The 17815-nt window shown below is 40.5% G+C and overlaps 1 protein-coding gene across 5 annotated transcripts in view; it reads left to right on the top strand.

Annotated features, from left to right (window-relative positions):
- trappc12 (trafficking protein particle complex subunit 12) overlaps positions 1-17815 on the top strand; it is a 37503-nt gene that overhangs the window by 8955 nt on the left and 10733 nt on the right. For all 5 annotated transcript variants that reach the window (XM_040137430.1, XM_040137431.1, XM_040137428.1 and 2 more), the window contains exons 4-5: positions 10983-11096; positions 15909-16047. In XM_040137430.1, coding sequence (XP_039993364.1) covers positions 10983-11096; positions 15909-16047 — 253 coding nt within the window. The remainder of the gene's footprint in view (positions 1-10982; positions 11097-15908; positions 16048-17815) is intronic.

The raw sequence follows: 17815 nt of genomic DNA, 5'->3' as shown, positions 1-17815 counted from the left end.
CATCTCAGTCCCTCTCTCATTCCCTCTGTACTACCCACTCGTTCCTCCCACAGCATGATTCTGTCTGGGCCTGTGGCCAGCTTATGTGTTTGTGTGTGTGAGTGATTGAGTGCAGGAGAGAGAGAGAGAAAGAGAGAGACCCACCCTGGATGGGTCAGACAGACACATACCCATAATCACTATAACGACCCAGGTGCTGCATCACACTTTGATGTCATTGCTGTAACCTTTACTTGTCATTATCATAACTTTTTAAAAAATCTGTCATTTCCGCCACCAATTACATTTGCAAGCTGAGGTATGTGTAATGCACCATCAGCTTTTGTAGTGCTGAAGGTCATGTTTAAACCTTCATGGTAGCTGTTGTCACCTGGCTCTGTTTATGTTGGCTGCAGCCATATGATCAGGTCTATTGTAAAAGTTCAGGAGGAGTTTAGCCTGTTGGTCTGCCAGCATAAAGGATAATTCCCCTTTATTATAACTCAGGGGCATATTTTTGTACATTTTGCTATAGTTCCTATTTGTGATCATAATTATACTCAAGTTAATTTAACCAAATTATCTGCTGTGACCTAGAGCGATAGGAAGATCACAAAGTGACTGAGGGTATGCCGCATTTGTTTAGGTGGCATATGCTGATTATTAGTAATTTTCCATCGCCATTCTACTGGCTTATGGGACTAAAAACAGTACGTCACTTATGTTCCACTGGTACATAGCACTCAACACCAGCATATGACAGTTTTTACTGGCATATTCCACTTCTGACTCTTGGTATGCTGCAGATGTGGGAGATATAACAGACTACATGTTTACAGTCATGCTAGTGTGGTAGCTAACCTCTATAAAGCTAATTGGAATATCATTAGTTTTGTTCATAGTTAGTTTTTGGTCATAAAGCAAAGTATTGAGCATTTTAAATATTTGACTTGATGATGGTGCTAGAGGAAGTCAGGGGATCACAAAAGTTATTACAATTCATCTTGTGGGGCACATCAGTATCTGCCAAACTTTCATGGCAATCCATCCAATAGTCGTCAGTACATTTCACTTGAAATCCACAAATATCAACTTGCTGGTGGCATTAGAGGAAAAGTTAGGAGATTACAAATATTAGTGGGCTTCATCATCTGGGTACCATGAATGTCTACAAAATTTCATGGCAATCCATCCAAGTAATAATACTTGCTGTATTAATCTTAAAACAAGAAAGTAGTGTGGTTACCTGTGCACAATAAAAAATAACAAGAGACACAAGTCAGGTTGCACATACGTTTGGTTTGACCTCCAAATATAATCTGGCTGAAATTTGGGCTTGATATAACCTGCTTGAAGTACACTTCAACAAAAGTGCTTGTCCAATGTTCAAACAGTGTCTATAACCCCTTTGCCCACACATCTCTGATGTTGGAATTGGGGGCTACATCCAAGCATCTATTTTTTCCAGCAAGTTCGCCTACTTCACACAGTGACTGGCCAGGTGCACAGAGGTGTGTGAAGGTGTGCATTATCTGAACATCCTTTTCAGCTTTTTTTTTCTACACAACTTCTGTCACTTTTCTTTTAAAGACAGAGAATGTCTAGAGAGAGAGAGTGTCTGAAAATTTGAATCATTATCCCTGTTTGGAAAATTATGACTCTCTCAATATCAAGGTTTTCCACAACATATTCGGTTGTGGCTGTTCTGAACAAGTATAAACACTTCTACATTCAGAAATGTTCGGACAACACATTTTAATAATCTGACGGCTCATGTTTCACTGTATTTCTAGATCTCAGCAATTACTTTTGTAAGTACAATATTATCATAATGATAGAAATGGCCAGTCAATTTCTTTCCCAAATCGGTCAGCATCAACTTAGGTCTTGTGGTATAGGGAAAACTTACTGTGTGTGCTGTACTGTGGGAGTCATTGGTTGTGATACAGGCTTGAAACTGAATTTCTCTGGAACGCTGTCTTCAGCTGCAATCTCAGAGGGTAAGGGAAGTGGGACATGCTGTTATTGTTCACAACAAAACAGTCAAGTTATCCAATAGCCCACTAGTCAATCAGTGTTTGATATTTCCTAGTGAAGCATCACTTACAACTTGGAAGCTGTGTTGAACCATCTTAGGGAGTGTTATGTGGAGTTCTCCTACAAGCCAAGAGCTAGTATGGTGTCTTCACGCAATATATTATGCCAGTTTGTATCTCAACATCTCTGAGTGATACTGTTTGAAGAGTCCAGCGATTGCCTGTGGGAGACGAAATGGCTGCTGTGCTAAGTAGCCAAGCAGGCCATCCTCCAGCTTAAGGGCTATATTCTGTCCCCTGGTTGAAGTGTTTGTAGACTAACTTGAGAGGAATCAAAGTAAAGTTAGTCACCATTGCAATGACTGGTATGCACTTTTTGCATTACTAATGTTTTTTTTTATCACATCATCTGTGTAGTCCAAAATGCCAGGGCTTAATTGAAGTAGCACTGGAGCTCCCTGTTTTAACTAAAGCTGCAGCGTGAAAACCTTTTTAAGTCTAATTCACCCAGAGGCTTCAGGTCTTGCGAGAGAACAAGTGGGCGTTCATTTTTTCATTAAGCTTTGTTATGCAGGTTTTTTTAACTCACCAAAGGAAAGGTGCACTGAACTTGCAATCTTCAACACATTTAACAAGCCTCACCCCTTTTAAACTTGTGATAAGACTAATTATCTATATGTGTTTGTGTGTTTGAGAGAGAGAGGGAGAGAGAGGATGTTAATCTGTGCACATTTTCCTTGCACACACTTGTCTGGGTGGGTGTGAGTATGAAGGACTGTGTGTGAAGCATTGTAATACTACTGAAGTTAGACTTGTTAATTACAGTCAATTAAGTTGTGTTCTGTAGTGCTGAACGTACTTCAGCATGTACTTCTCTTTAGATTTTATAGGTGACTATCCATGATGAGTGACACTGGCTTACCTGTCCATCGGTCCAAATCTTGCTCATTTGTCAAAGTGAAGGCCTACAGATTTCCTCTCTGTCGCTGAACATTTTGAGCTGCCTCAGTGGCTCTTGGATTTCCGTACTTACCTTTGGAACTCTCTGGAGCCCTGTGTTGTCACCCAGGGGAGTCACATCTGATTTCTTCCATATTCTTTCTCTCCTTTCTTCTTTTGTCTGGTGTTTTGTTTTGTCAGGAACAAAAGAAAGTCTACTACTAACACCCCCCAAAACAAGCAACACAAATGAAAATATACACATTTCCTTCATCAACACACACTTTTTCACCAAGCCTCTGTAGTCAATTCCCCATTTAATATCACTGGCAATAAATCACCACATTAATTCCTCCTCATTTGATTTGGGGGATTTCATTATGCCTTATTGCAGAGTCATTTTAGTTGAGCTAAATTATTAATCACCATAAGCCTATTGTTTTTCTATTTTTTGTCATACCACCCATTCTGTGTTAATTGAAATCATTCAAACCTGGGGACTGACTATGTGGTTTGTATGCATGATGGGATTCATCGTAAGCTATCATAAAACACTTTGTACATTCCTAAATGTGGAATAAGTTTACCTGAACTTTTCAGCCAGTTGCAGCAGCAAGGCTCTAGTGACGGTAATGTCAGTGAGTCCACCACCTTGGTCTGGACTGAGATATCTCAAAAACTGTAAGATCGATTGCCATGAAATTTGGTATAAACATCCATGGTCATGAGAGAATAGTCACCTCTGGGGACACTAGAAAAAAGTAACCACTGAAGTCAGGAGACTTAAATGTTCCTCTGACTGTGGTCAAAATTTTTGGGTTTTGGTGAAATGTCTTTATCTATTGGATATTATGCAGATATCGGTGGTGCCCAGAGGAAGAATCCCTATGACTGTGGTGATCTCCGACTTTGCCCCTTGTACCACCAGCACGTCAAAGTTTTCACTTAGCCAGTGAAATAACTCAACATCTACTAGATGGATTGGCACCAGCTTTTGTACAGCCATCTTTATAGTTCCCAGACGATACATTCTAATGGCTTCTGTGATTCCCTTTTCTGTTTGTGCCACCATGAGGTTGACATTTGTTGCTTTGAGTGAAATGTCTTGACAACTATTGAATGGATTGCTATGAAATTTGGTGCTCAGTTTTTTCAGTTTTGGCTGTTGATCTCTTAGTAGGCTGTCATGCAGGCATACAGCCAGCGTATGTCTCTGATGGGCTGGTGGCGGAATAAAAGCAATGATTCTTATTATTGCACTTAACGTTCGCAAACTTTAGAAGGGATTAGTGTTTGCTGAACGACCCAAAATCTTCAAAAATCTTCAACCCTGACTTGGCTTACAAAATAAAGGAGCTACAGGTTGCACGTTTTGACAAAAAAAAAATAAAGACACAAAAACTGCAGAAGAGCAGCACATAAAGAAAAAGATGTGCAGGACTGTAAAAATCGTAAATGGCAAAAAAGCAAAGCGCAAAGAAATTCGGCTGTTTATATTCCTGAGGGTCAGGTGTGCATCTTCGGGGCGGTACTCATCTTCACCCTTTATTTCAACTAGATAAGCGAGTAATTCTCTGTGGAACGTTTGAATTGTTTAATCTGGAGTTTACTGACAAAAATCAAACATCCGCCTCCCACCATGACACATTAAAACATAAAAACTAACGTTGTTATTAATGACAGAAAGGAACAATACAAATGGGGATTTCACATCGATACATCATTCACAAACCTTCAGCATAATACAAATGATTACTTTGACCAAGAAAAAGAATAAATGGTTTCTAACACCATTAATACCATTCTGATTTAAATTACTGGCACCCCTGAATTTTAGGTGCAGAATTTAGAATATCTTCAGAAATAAATGCAAATTAACCAATTTTGTATAATCAAGATATTTTAACAAAGTGCCCAAGGTTACTGAAAAAAAGAAAACACAAAACAAAACTTGTAGACGAGTGAAATAATACAAACACATGTACCCTGGACGAAATTATTGGTACCCTTCACTAATATTTGGTTGCAGAACCTTTGGCAAAAATTACAACCTTTTTTAAACGTTTCTTGTAGCCATCTACAAGGTTCTTGCACCTTCCTGCTGGTAGTTTCTGCAACTCCTCCAATGCTACGCATCCAAGCTCTTTTAAGTTTGAAGGAGTCTTTTTTTGTAATGGGAGATTTCAGCTCTCTCCAATGGTTTTCAATTGGATTTAGGTTAGGAGTCATTGCTGGCCAGTTTAAAACAGTCCATCTTTTCCTTTTCAACCGTTCTTATGTGCTGCTGGATGTGTGCTTTGGGTCATTGTCCTGCCAAAAGACCCAAGACCTTCGCCTCAAACCTAGTTTTTTGACAATGGGTAACACATCTTGCTCTAAAATGCTTTGGTAATCTTCTGATTTCATCATTCCTTTGATATATTCAGTGCCTCCAGTACCAGAGGCAGCAAAGCAGCCCCACAGCCCGATAGAACCTCCACCATGTTTTAGTGTAGATAGGGTGTTCCTCTCCTTATGGGCTTCATTTCTTCGCCTATAGACAAACTGATGCACTGCATTCCCAAAGAGCCTTACTTTGGTATCATCTGTCTATAGAACATTATCCCAGAAAGACAGTGGCTTATCTTTGGAAGTTTTTACAAACATTAGTCTTGCCTTTTTGTGCCTTTCTTTCAATAGTGGTGTCCTTCTTGGCCTTTGCCCATGGAGCCCTCCTTGGTTAAGTGTGTGGCATATGGTATGGGCTGAAACCACCACTCCAGAATGCTCCAGGTCACCCTGAAGCTCTTTAGATATCTTGTGTAGTGTTTTTTTCTACAATCCGCATCAACCTTCGGTGACTTGTCACATTGAGTTTCTTCTTAGCACCACGTCCTTGAAGCGTCTTAACAGTTTTATGATGGTGAAACTTCTTGATAACATTACGAACTGTTTGAAAAAGAATTTCAAGATCTTTGGTGATTGCCTGTAGCCTTTGGATTATTAGGTTTTTTGATAATAGCATTTCTGATGTTTTCAGACAGTTCTCATGTCTTTGCCATTATGAAAAAGAAATTGGAAACAATAAGCCCCTTTTTATGCAGTAAAAGCATAATTCATTAGTTGATTCAGATCATGGTAAAACTGAAAATTAAGCACAGTTAAGTCGTAATTGTTTTTGTTTTGTTTTTTTGATTTTTTGCTTGAGGAACTAATTTAAATTAATCAAAATGGTGCCAATAATTGTGCCAGGTGCACATTTTATGTCTGTACTCTTTATTTCACTCTATGAAAGCATTTTTGTTGTTGTTTAATAACTTTTGAAATTTTATTATATATTCTGATTATACGGGGTGCCAATAATTTCAAGTAAATGTAAATTAGTGGAGATTACACAAGTTATTTTATTTAAAAAAATGATTAAATAAAAACAATGTATTATCTATTATTATCTATTATCTAGTCTGTTGTTGGAGGATATTAAATTAGACATTGTCAGTAGATAGCAGTATGGTTCCATGGCAGAAATACACTACATTGCTGGTCAGTAATTTAGGCTCTGTATGTAGCATGGAGATGAGACTTGCTTCACACTTAATGAAATCTTTTGGACGGACGTTATTAATTTGATTGCAAGTTGAAGATGAAACAACTAGTTTACCTTAATTCATCCATGTACCAAAAAGTGAAAAATCTCATGTTATATTGCTTCAGGGAAAGAGGAGTGGAAGACGTGTGTGTGTGTGTGTGTGTGTGTGTGTGTGTGTGTGTGTGTGTGTGTGTGTGTGTGTGTGTGTGTGTGTGTGTGTGTGTGGTAGCCATTCAACCTGTGCTGACATTTTCAATGCAACAGTTTGGCATGATACACACAAAACACAGAAAGAAACCCATCTTTCTCTCCTGCTCACTGTGGATGCTTTTTCTGCAACAATTAAAGTGGAATTGCTAACCAAACAGTGCCCAATATTTCCATATGTTGTAGTGTAGACCAGTTACCAGTGGCACTGCTAACAGAACAACATTAATCTCAATGACAAAAAAAGTGCATTTCCTATAGCTACTTTACAGTGATGGCGTCATGGTGGCTGTTAACACACGAACATTGCTATGTCCCTGATTTGAATCTTTATTGCACGTCATCCCCCTTTTCCTCTCCCCACATTACTTCTCTGTCTATTGACTTTATGCTATCAATTAAAGTCAACAGTGCCCAAAAAATAATTTTAAAAAAGCCTCCCAGTGATTTCCTGAAAACGACCAGTAAACAGTGAGTAAAAGTACAGACATTGTATTGAAACTTCATTTACAACTTATATAAGACTAAACCTTGACAAAAGCTAAAGTCTCCTGACAAAAGATGAGAGATTTTTAAAATTGCGGCTGTGTCTCTAGTCGCCAGCCCAACCTCATACATGTTTAGCCAATCATTTTAGCATAAGACAGTGCTTGATTTGAGGGAGAAAACCATTCAGTTGGCCCTGGTTGGCCCTGCTACCAAGCAGGAACACAATAGCGCAGATCAGCTTGGTTTTTACCCTGCCTTTTGGCTGCAGTGGAAATGCGTGTGATCACAGATCACAGGGCATGTCTATACTGGGCCTGTGGAAAAATTTGATTAAAAATTGAAAAGACAGAATATGAATTTCAGTCACTGTCATGTATGCTGACAGCTGGAGACAAGACCCTGTACATTCTAAATGGTAGATAAGCATCTTCAACACAGTCCAGTCGTTGATTGTTCTTTCTCTTTTTCATCAGTGGGGTCAGACCTCAGGTTCAACCATTTCAGATGGAAGTTGAGCAGAGACATCTGTCATTATCCCTTATAATCAAATACTATATTTAATTGAGACTCACCCCCTGACCTTCTGGTCACAGAAGATGACCACTTGAACCACACAGCCTGCCTGCCTTCTACTCAATTCATAGCTCATGTTTTATTTTATGCCTTTAATGCTTGGTTTGGATTGATTTGGTTCAAGACCTAAAATTATAGGTTGGTGTAAGATAATATCAGACCATAAAGCTATGCATGGTAGCAATGCCGCATTATTATGTAAAGCCTGAGCTGAAGTTCACTTCTCCGGCTCTGAGGGTTTTTTCTCAATTTGGCTCCTTGTGGTGCCTCTCCTGGTAGCCTAGTGGGTAGCAGCTCCTGGTTTACACTCTGCTACCCACTGCTCCTTTTTTCTCCTACCAACTCTTTTGGCCCAGAGCTTCTGCTTTTTTTTCTTCCTTCCATTATGGCCAACTTTGACTCCAGCGCTCTTGCGCTACATGTTGGCTAGATTTCTTCCGTTTGTATGCTGCCTGTCCTCTGTTGAATCTCCTTACCCCTTTTTGCCCTTTCTCAACTCTGTGTATTGCGTGCGTGCGTGTGTGTAGGAATGCGGCTACTGTACACCAGTGCTGGCTCAGTGCTGGCTGTCTTCATTTCCCTACTCAAACTGTATCCCAGTCTCACACAGACACCTAGAAACACACACTTGCACACCTGTCTTCCTATGCCCTGTGGCAGGGCAGCAGTGTACTGTATCGTACCGTAGGATATGTGTGTGTGAGTGACTGCAGCTGCTTTTGGCCATCCAAGCTGCCTCATCGTTTTCAGCTTCATTTCCCCCCATAATGAAGATTCAGAGGCGGCGGAGTTACTGGCACAGGTAGGGCAGGAGAGGAAAGGAGGAAGGGATGAGGAAGAAACAATAGAGTAGAAAGCAATGACAGCAGGAAGAGAAGCGAGGCAGACATGAGAGTCAAAGGGAGGGCAGGAAGGAGATGGAGGGAGGGGAAAGAGAAGAGGACACATCACAATAGAGGGAGAAGAAAGTATGGGAGAATCCTAAAGAAGAGAGAAAAAGAAAAGAGAATGAAGAGAGAAAGAATGGAAAGAGAGAGGATGACTGGAGAAAACAGATAGAGCAGAAAGAGAGAGAAAAGGTTTTGTATAAAGATGACTACAAAGAAAGTAGACATCTCTCTTTCTGTCTTCCTCTCTCCTAATTACCTCCCTGGCTGTGATGAATGGCACAGCACTTTGGACCCAATCGGTGAGCCGACCTTGTCATGTGTGTTGATGGGGTGGGGTGACTCTGAATCTCTATTGTACCACCTGCTGTGGAAGCAGATGCTGCAAATATCTCTGTGCGTCTGTGTGTATGTGAAGGTATGTTTGTGCGCATGCTTGCTTGTCAACTATGTTTGCAGGTTTGTGTGTGTGGGCACTTTATCCTCCAGCCTCATTCTACACACTTTAAATTGAGTACTCACACACACCTACCTAACTTCATATTTATTTTGAATTTTTTTATAATATTTTTAATATTAGATGTCAAGTTAATGTCGGCTTGGAGGTGACACATTTTCTTTCAGAAGTCTTAAACTTCCTGCCTTTTGTTATTGCAGTCATTTTCCGGTGACAAATCTCACTGTTCAAACACCCCCTCTGTTGTTGTGCTTCTCCATTAGCAATTTGTGGTTTGTTATATTTAATTTAATTTAATTTAACATCAAAAAAATTCTGAAAAGGTAATACATTAAACAATGTTTCCAGTTTATTGCAACCTGGGCTTTTTTTTTTAAATTTTTATTTGGCCTTCTTAATCTGTAATATTATCATAATTGTACTGAACAGACAATTGCTTAGATCAGGGAACATTGCAAAGAACACTTCTGACTGGGCAAGAGACATGAGCAAAGCCTGAAACTATTGGTCAATTAATTGATTATGTACTGTAAGTCATTTATCAGGGCAAGAAAAACAAACATTCTCTTGCTCCAGCATCTTAAAAGTGAGGATTCTTCTGCTCTTCTGTTTCATGTCATCATAAAGGAAATATCTCTCTGTTTTGGACTATTGTTTGGACACCTTAGGCTCAGGGTAACTGTCAAGGGTTTTTTCACAATTTTTTGTATTTTATAGACTCATCAATTAATCAATAGACTGACAGATTAGAATTAAAATAATGGTTTGTTGCAGCTCTGTATAAGCAACCAGACGATCAAACATGTTCTAAACAAACCCCAAGGTTAACCAAACTTATTTGGAAGATTAATGAAGGTGAACAGTAATTATCCAAATTGGCTGTTGTAAACTGTCTGCAGCCATCAGGTCAGATGGTATGGGACATTTCAGGTGTGCTCACTTTTAGGTGTTTACCTCAAAATAAAGTGGTTCAGATCATTTGTCTAAATTGTTGATAATTTTAAAGTCTGTCTGATTGTCTGACAGGCTGTAAACAGGTTGTTGACACTGACAAAACCATCTCAACTCAAGATCTACTTACTCACTTGTTTCAGGGCTTTCGACCATATCTATCTTCATCAACAGATTAAGTTGTCATGGTCAGGCGTTGTAGGACTTTCTATACTTCTGAGCAATTCTTGGATTTCATGTCCATGTTGGCTTAAAAGTTGACGTTGGCTGTAGGGTCTCACAACTGTAATTTTTGCACCAATAAAAAACAATGCATTGCATTGTGGGATTGTTATTAGAACGTATTCAAGTACTTAAACTTTTTTCATTCCATTGTGGGAATTTTTGAGGGCACTAATAGTGCATACATTTAAGCCTCAGAATTCGAACACTTATTTAAAATGATGGTTAGTAAATGTACTAATTTCTGACATTCTCAGAGGTGCTCAGAATTATGTAAAGTGAAAATTATGAAAATCTACAGTTCCTTTGCGAACTAAATCCGCTGATGAGGACTGTATGATACAGTAATCTCCAGAACAAGTGAATAAGTGGGCCTTGGGTTGAGATTTCCCAGGTCAAGAATGAACTTTGTAGCTCAGGTTGTACACTGTTTTTTTTTTTTTTTTTCCCTGTGAAACACAGCAAATGGTTCAATAGTGCATTTGAATATTCAAAACAAGGTGCTTGATACTTAGTGTATACTTTGTTAGTGCGGTGTCCTCTTGAGTGTGATTTTTTTTATTTATGACATTAAAAAAAATATTGATATATTTTAGACCTAGGTCTTCGTCCATGTTTCCATCAGTCAATCATGGTGTGTGTTTCAGATATGTTTTGTCTCTTCTCCCCTGCAGACCAGTAAGAACTGGCGGGCTGCGGTAGATCTGACGGGCCGGCTGCTGACAGCTCATGGTCAGGGATACGGAAAGGCTGGCCAGCCAACCTCCCACACCACCGAGTCACTGCAGGTAGGCAGCGACTTTCTCTTCATCCAGCCATTCTTCTGTCTTTCCTCCAGTCTAACTGTCTTTGTGATTCTGTTGCTGGAAAGAAAAAGTGGAGAGCCAAGACAGGCTGCACAGTAATGTAATAATTCCCCAAATTAAATAATGAAAATTAAATAAATTTTACAGTTACCTTAGTTGAAAATAGACCTAATAATGTACTTGTACTGACAGAATATAGTCATGAAATGTTCTGATATTGTATAACCATTTAACAGAGTATTTAACATCCAATTATTTTTGTTAATTTTTGTTTATATGCTGACGATATAATTGTTTCTATACTGACGATCAGAGTTTTATGCTGGATTTCACTTTAAAAGGCAGATGTGGAAGTTCAAGTTCAGTTTTACTCTCATTTTCACATATATGTATGTCAACATACATGAAAACAAAATGTTGTTTCATGGACCACTGTGCAATATAGGAAAGACATTTAAAGTGGCAATCTTGAAGATTTTCAAATGTCTTTAAATATAAGTCCCTATCTATTGCCGCATGAGGTAACACAATGGGGATTGAGCCTTTGGCCCACTGATGAAAGTATTGCAACTTTTTTATATTTGCAGTATGAGGAACTGGGTGTCTGTCACGACATTCTTCAATAAAAGGCTGTATTAAGTTAGTGCTAATGCAAACCAAACATTTACTACTGCTGCAGCTTCACATTAAAAGTGTTTAACTGGCGAAACACAAGTTGACTTTTATTATGAAGTAGTCACAGGAAATGCATGTTGTATTAAACTGCATTTGCTGTTACTACCAGTAACTACAGGTGCCCCTAAATCAGCCAGGACTGAAATGCCACTTAGGACAATAAGTACAACAAACAAAACTAAAATAAAACTAAAACAAAATAACACAAGAGTTACAAACACCACACAGTCTTTAGAGAAGGAGTGAGCACTTTAACATTAGCAGTGACAACAGTTACAGTTTACAGTTGTAAATTAGGTACTCAAGATGTTTATGTAAACATTACGGTAAACAAATGACAAATAACTGTTGCTTATAAATTCCATACAGTGCAGTGGATATTAAGGCACAGAGGGTTTATATGACACGTGCAGTTGTTATTTTCCATGTAATGGATGCAGGCCTAGGATATTGTCTGTTGGGAGGGTTGAGTTGGCCTGGGTCTTACAGTTCATGGGAGGTAGTAATACGGGATGTTGGTTGGGGTGTTCAAGCTGTTAAGGATCCTCACAGCTTGAGGGAAGAAGCAATTGCAGAGCCTGTTAGAGGAGCGCCTGATGCTCCAGTACCTCCTGCTTAATGGAGGGTGAAGAGACTGTGGCTCGGTTGGGTGGGGTCCTCCATGATACCCAGAGCCTTATGGGGGGCACTGTGTTTCATAGGTGTCTTGTATGGAGGGAAGAGAAGTACTGATGATCTTCTCTGCTGTTGTCACTGTTGTGTTCCCATATCAGGCAGTGATAAAGGTGGTCAAAATTCTCTCATCGGTGCCTCTGTAGAACATGGTGACAACAGGTGGAGGGAGTCTTAACTTAATCAGTTGACACAGGAAATGTAGACGCTGCTGTGCTTAGTTGGAGAGAACTGTCTCATGTCACAGGTCTGGGAGAGGTCATCTGTGAGCTATACTCCCAGGAACTTTGTGCTAGTGACCCTCTCCACAGCGGTGCCATCAATGGTCAGCGGTCTGTGGTCAGCATGCTTCCTTCTGAAGTTGATGATAACTTCCCTCACACTGTTAGTAGGTCCACCTCTTCTCTATACTCTCAATCTTCATTGTTGTTAATGAGGCCCACCACTGCTGTGTTATCAGAAAACTTAATGATGCAGTTGGTGCTGGATGATGCAGTGCAGTCGTATGTCAGCAGCGTGAACAGGAGTGGGCTGGGTGCTCAATGTGGTGGTGCTGAAGGTGTAGCTGCCAATCTGATGGTCTGTGTCCTACCATTGAGGAGATCCAGGACCTAGTTGCAGAGGAAGGTGTTGAAGCATAGCTGGCTCAGCTTGACTGTGCCCTCCACCCAGCCATGTGGAGACAGGGCTGGGAAGAGGGCAGATGTTACAGCGTCCTCAGTGGAGTGGTTGGAGGGGTTACCAAACTGGAGGAGTCGAGTGTGATGGAGAGGCTGGACTTAATGTGCTGCAGGACCAGCACCTCAAAGCACATCATGATGATAGGTTTGGGTACTACAGGGTGGTAATCATTCAGACAATGCACAGGAGACTTCTTAGACCCTAGGATGATGGTGGTTGACTAGAAGCATGTGGGGATGACTGCTTAGGCCATGTTGAAGATGTCTGTGAGGACATTTGCCAGCTGTCCAGTGCAGACCGTGATGGCATGACCCAGGATTCTGTCCTGCTGCTGTGTGACGTTTGGCCCAGAAGCAGGGCTTCCTCACACTGTCTGTAGTCATATGCAGAACCTGGTCATCTGGGGGAATGTATTTGTCAGCTGCAAATTGTTCAACTTGTGAAATTGCACTCAGAAGTTGTTCATTGCTTCTTGAAGGGAGACATCACTGTCCCAATTCTTTGGTGGGGATTTATAGTCCATGATGGCCTGGAGTCCATTTCACAAGCGTCATGTGTCCCTGCTGTCGGTTAAGTGACAGTTGACTCTGTGCATTATTCCGTTTTGCTTCTCTGATGCCATGTGACAGGTTAGTTCTTGCTGCTTTGAGGGATGTCTTCTCCCCAGATCTGAATGAAGTGTCTCAGATCAAATCTCCACTGTCAGCCATGTCTTCTGGTTTGCCCTTGGGGGATGGTTTTAGTGACTGTGACATCATGAGTACACTCACTGATGTAGGCTGTCACAGCCTCTGTGTATTCCTCCAGATTGATAAAGTCCCCATAGGAAGCTGCCTCTTTGAACATGCTCCAATCGTTGCTTTCAATGCTGTCCTGCAGGGCTGAGACAGTCCCCTCTGGCCAGACCTTAATCTGTTTTTGGATTGGTCTGCAAAGTCTCAAAAATGGCCTATATACTGGGATTAGCATGACAGAGATGTGGTTTGAATGGCAAAGGTGGAGGTGGGGGAGTGTTTTGTATGCATTCATTGTGAGTAAACAAGGTACAGTGTGCTGAATAATTTATCAATTCCCACAATTTATCTGTACAGTATGTTAGACAGGATCACTAACACAGACATCTCTAAGAAAGGACAGTCCAAGATATTTTTCATTGTTGGTCTTCTGCTTTGATATTGAAGGTCTGGTCAGCATAGACAAGACTCTATTCCCTGGCAAGATGAAACTGTGTTGCCTGCAGGTTGTACTGCTTCCAAACCTGATTTGGCCTCTGACAGTCTATGAGAATTCCATCACCAAAGTTGAGAATCTGGGGAGAACAATCAGCTCCTACATAAAGAAGTGGCTTGGACTTTTGCATTGCCTCAGCAGTATCAGCTTGTATGGGAAAGGTGCACTACAACGGCCTGTCTCTAGCCTCACTGAAGAATACAAGTGCATCAGGGTGGAGCTGGACATGACCCTGGCTGAGTCTCAAGAAAGTGGCATACGAGCAACTGCTCCCAGACTGACAACTGGGAGAAAGTGGACCCTGAGACTATAGAACAAGCAAAATCTGCTCTCAGGCATGGAGATATTATAAGTCAGGTGCAGCATGGGAGAGGTTGTTTTGGTCTCATGATAGGTCATCTCACTTGGCACAAAGCAACATCAGCCCAGCGGTGAAAGCTGGTAGTTGCTAAGGTCCGCCAGCAAGAGGAGGCAATGCGAAGTGCAAGGGCAGTCTCAGACTTGGTCCACATGCATTGTGGAGCTAACTGTGCTTTGGGAGGCTACAGTGGGTGAAGCATATGAACAAAAAGGTTGAAATATGCACACGTAGCAGCTGAAGCAGGGCAGCATTGCTGGAGAATACAAGTGCAACCAGTGGAGGAGGGTTGCAGAGGTTTTGTGGACAAGTCAAACATGGGGTTTCTGAAGAGATGTTCGAGGGCAAGCTCTACAGCAAGGCACCAGGTCATTGACGGAGGCTGTCAAGTGTAGCAGCAACTGGCTTTGGCTGAAGAGAAAGGGGACCTACGGGAAGGGGTAAAAGCAGAGAGGGGCACACCTGGGATGCTAAATGTTGCTGCTGAGCACTCTGGAGGTGTTGTGGGCGAGAAGATGCCAGAAGATGGATGGCTGAATGCACTCGTTCCTTATTTCATTGAATGATTTACATTTTAGGAAGAAGTGCATCTCTGTCTCAACCTCACCTGCTAAACCGTGACCACATTTTCTCTTTTCTTTTGGTTGTCATGATTTTGGTTTCTTCCATGTTCAATTGCCAGTTTGGGGTTACATGGCCTATACTTGGTTAGGATCTGCCTCTGGTTTCTATCGCTGACAATTAAAAGATAATCTGCCAATTCATAATCTCTGTTTAGGGACAGATAACATTCTAATCTAATTTGCCTTTTGTTTCTTCTTAAGAGTGTTTCATCTAGTTTCCTTTACATTGTGTTATAATTTGGTTAACGCTGATTGGTGTTTGGCAAGCAGTGTTGCTGTGAGACTGGTCAGAGTGTGTTTGAGGGAGGGCAGTTAGTTTCAGCAGCAACTGAGACTAACAGCCTAAATTAATGTCTTACATTATAGATAAAAAGGATATTGCTGTGTAACGGAAGTAAGGGTATTTTATTTCATTATAGCCATGATTATTATACCATTACTAAGACAATTTGCATGATGTATCTCTTTTTTATGTTTTGCTTTTGTACTCAGAATATATGATTAATGTTTTCTATATTTTACAAATAGAGGGGGGTTTGCTTGTGTTTGTTCCAGCTCTGGTTTCTTCGGCTGGCCCTTCTCACCAAGCTAAACCTCTTCCAAAATGCTGAGCTTGAGTTTGAACCATTTGGCAACCTGGATCATCCAGACCTCTATTATGAGTACTACCCCACTGTATATCCTGGGAGGAGAGGTATATGCACACAAAAAAAACATACACACAACACTGCTTATACAAAACCATACCATTGTCTGTTCTTTTGGCTCATTACAATTGACCTTTATGTAGGAGGAGCACTTTTGGTATTGATCAAAGAAATTTTTACAGAAGGTAGAGGGGATTGTGAAAATACGCATTTCCACATCATTTTGGACCATCATTACAATATTTATAAAAACACAACACAAGTTGATGTTTTTCACAGTATACTCACCCATTAGCTGGAAAGAAAGCGAAGCAAATATGCTCACAGATGACATGAGCGCATTCACATTCTTCAGTGTGATTGATCACACTGTTTGCACAAAATAACACTGGTAAAACAAGACCTATTGTGAATGGATTTGAACTTCAATTTTCTCATCCTCCCATAGTCATCTGACAATGTAACAGTGTTTGGCTGCTTACCAAAATATTTGTTTGGTTGGACATCTGTAGAAAGCTCACTTTCCCAGTGGCAGCTAGTCAGCTGATTGAGTAACTGTAGCGAGTACATTCCTTTCTCGCTCTCATTTCTCTCGCATAATTATTTTCTCTGACATTTAACATTTTTCAGACTTCAGTCTTTTTGAGCTCATCATCTGTGACAGACTTAATTCTTGGCTATTTGACAGATTTTGTCCCTGGTTTATATCTGCAGTATAGACGACAAGAGAGGCTAAGAGCTCGTTTTCACTCATCATGAATTTATTTCCTCTGTGGCAGCAGAACATGTTACACCAGCCTCCAAAAACTCCTGCAGGTTAAACTGGACTAACCAAACACTTTTGAGACTGATTAACTCTGAAAGACTCACTATAGATGGACTGGAAAACACTCACTACCCTAGCAACATAATAAGGCCACAAATAACCCATAGTGCAACACTCTGTAAAAGACTGTACTTACACTCCTAAACTCTGCTTTCAAAAAGAATATCTTTTGTAATGAATGAACATATAATTGTCTACTCCTGAAATATAGGACAACCCCCACTTTTTTAAACATAAGTTTCAGAAAAAATATTTATATTAGGGCCAATACGGTATCCTTTCTCTTCAGAGCAGTAGAGAACTCTGAGCATATTTTTTTCCATTCATTCAGTTTAGGCACTGAACAAAAATGCTTAGGCAGTATGCTTACATCTTATAATGGTAGGGAACAATCAAAAGCTCCTCCATGAATTCTCATGGACACCTGACTGATGCTTGAATAGTGTTATTCCTGATAGTACCGAAAAACTGCTCTGAAACTCTTATCTGTGAATTTTGAATGTGTTATTAGCCTGCTCTCCAAAAGGATTTTGCATTTAACCCACATTTTTTAGGATACACAAGTATACCACCACTGTCCTATTAAATATTCAAAGGAAAGTTTCTGCCAGGAGCTTGCTATAAGACTGTATTGTCAAGAAGCTCCAACAACTCTACTTGTCTCCAGCAATTCTTTGGTTTTGTTTTTCCTCTTTTTACACTGCATGAATTGCTGTCTAATGTATTCCCATTACTTTGTATCTTCTTCGCCCCTTGGGCTACTAAAGTGAAGGCAGTACCATGCACACACACACACACACACACACACACACATGCTTGTACAGAAAATAACAATTGAAGCTACACAGCACAGCCCTCTATAGAGAGCAACAATTGACTTTCCATTGCTCAATATTAAATGCTTTGTGCCCTGCTAGGTGCTCGCAGACAAACTGGCACAAGTTGTGTAGCCTGGCATCAGAAGTCGAACATTTCTCCAGCCCAACACT

The sequence above is a fragment of the Xiphias gladius genome, chromosome 10 (assembly GCF_016859285.1).
Source record: "Xiphias gladius isolate SHS-SW01 ecotype Sanya breed wild chromosome 10, ASM1685928v1, whole genome shotgun sequence".
In the NCBI taxonomy this organism is placed as follows: Eukaryota; Metazoa; Chordata; class Actinopteri; order Istiophoriformes; family Xiphiidae; genus Xiphias; species Xiphias gladius.
The sequence above is the reverse complement of the archived record's forward strand: the minus strand, read 5'-3'. Positions and strand labels throughout refer to the sequence as shown.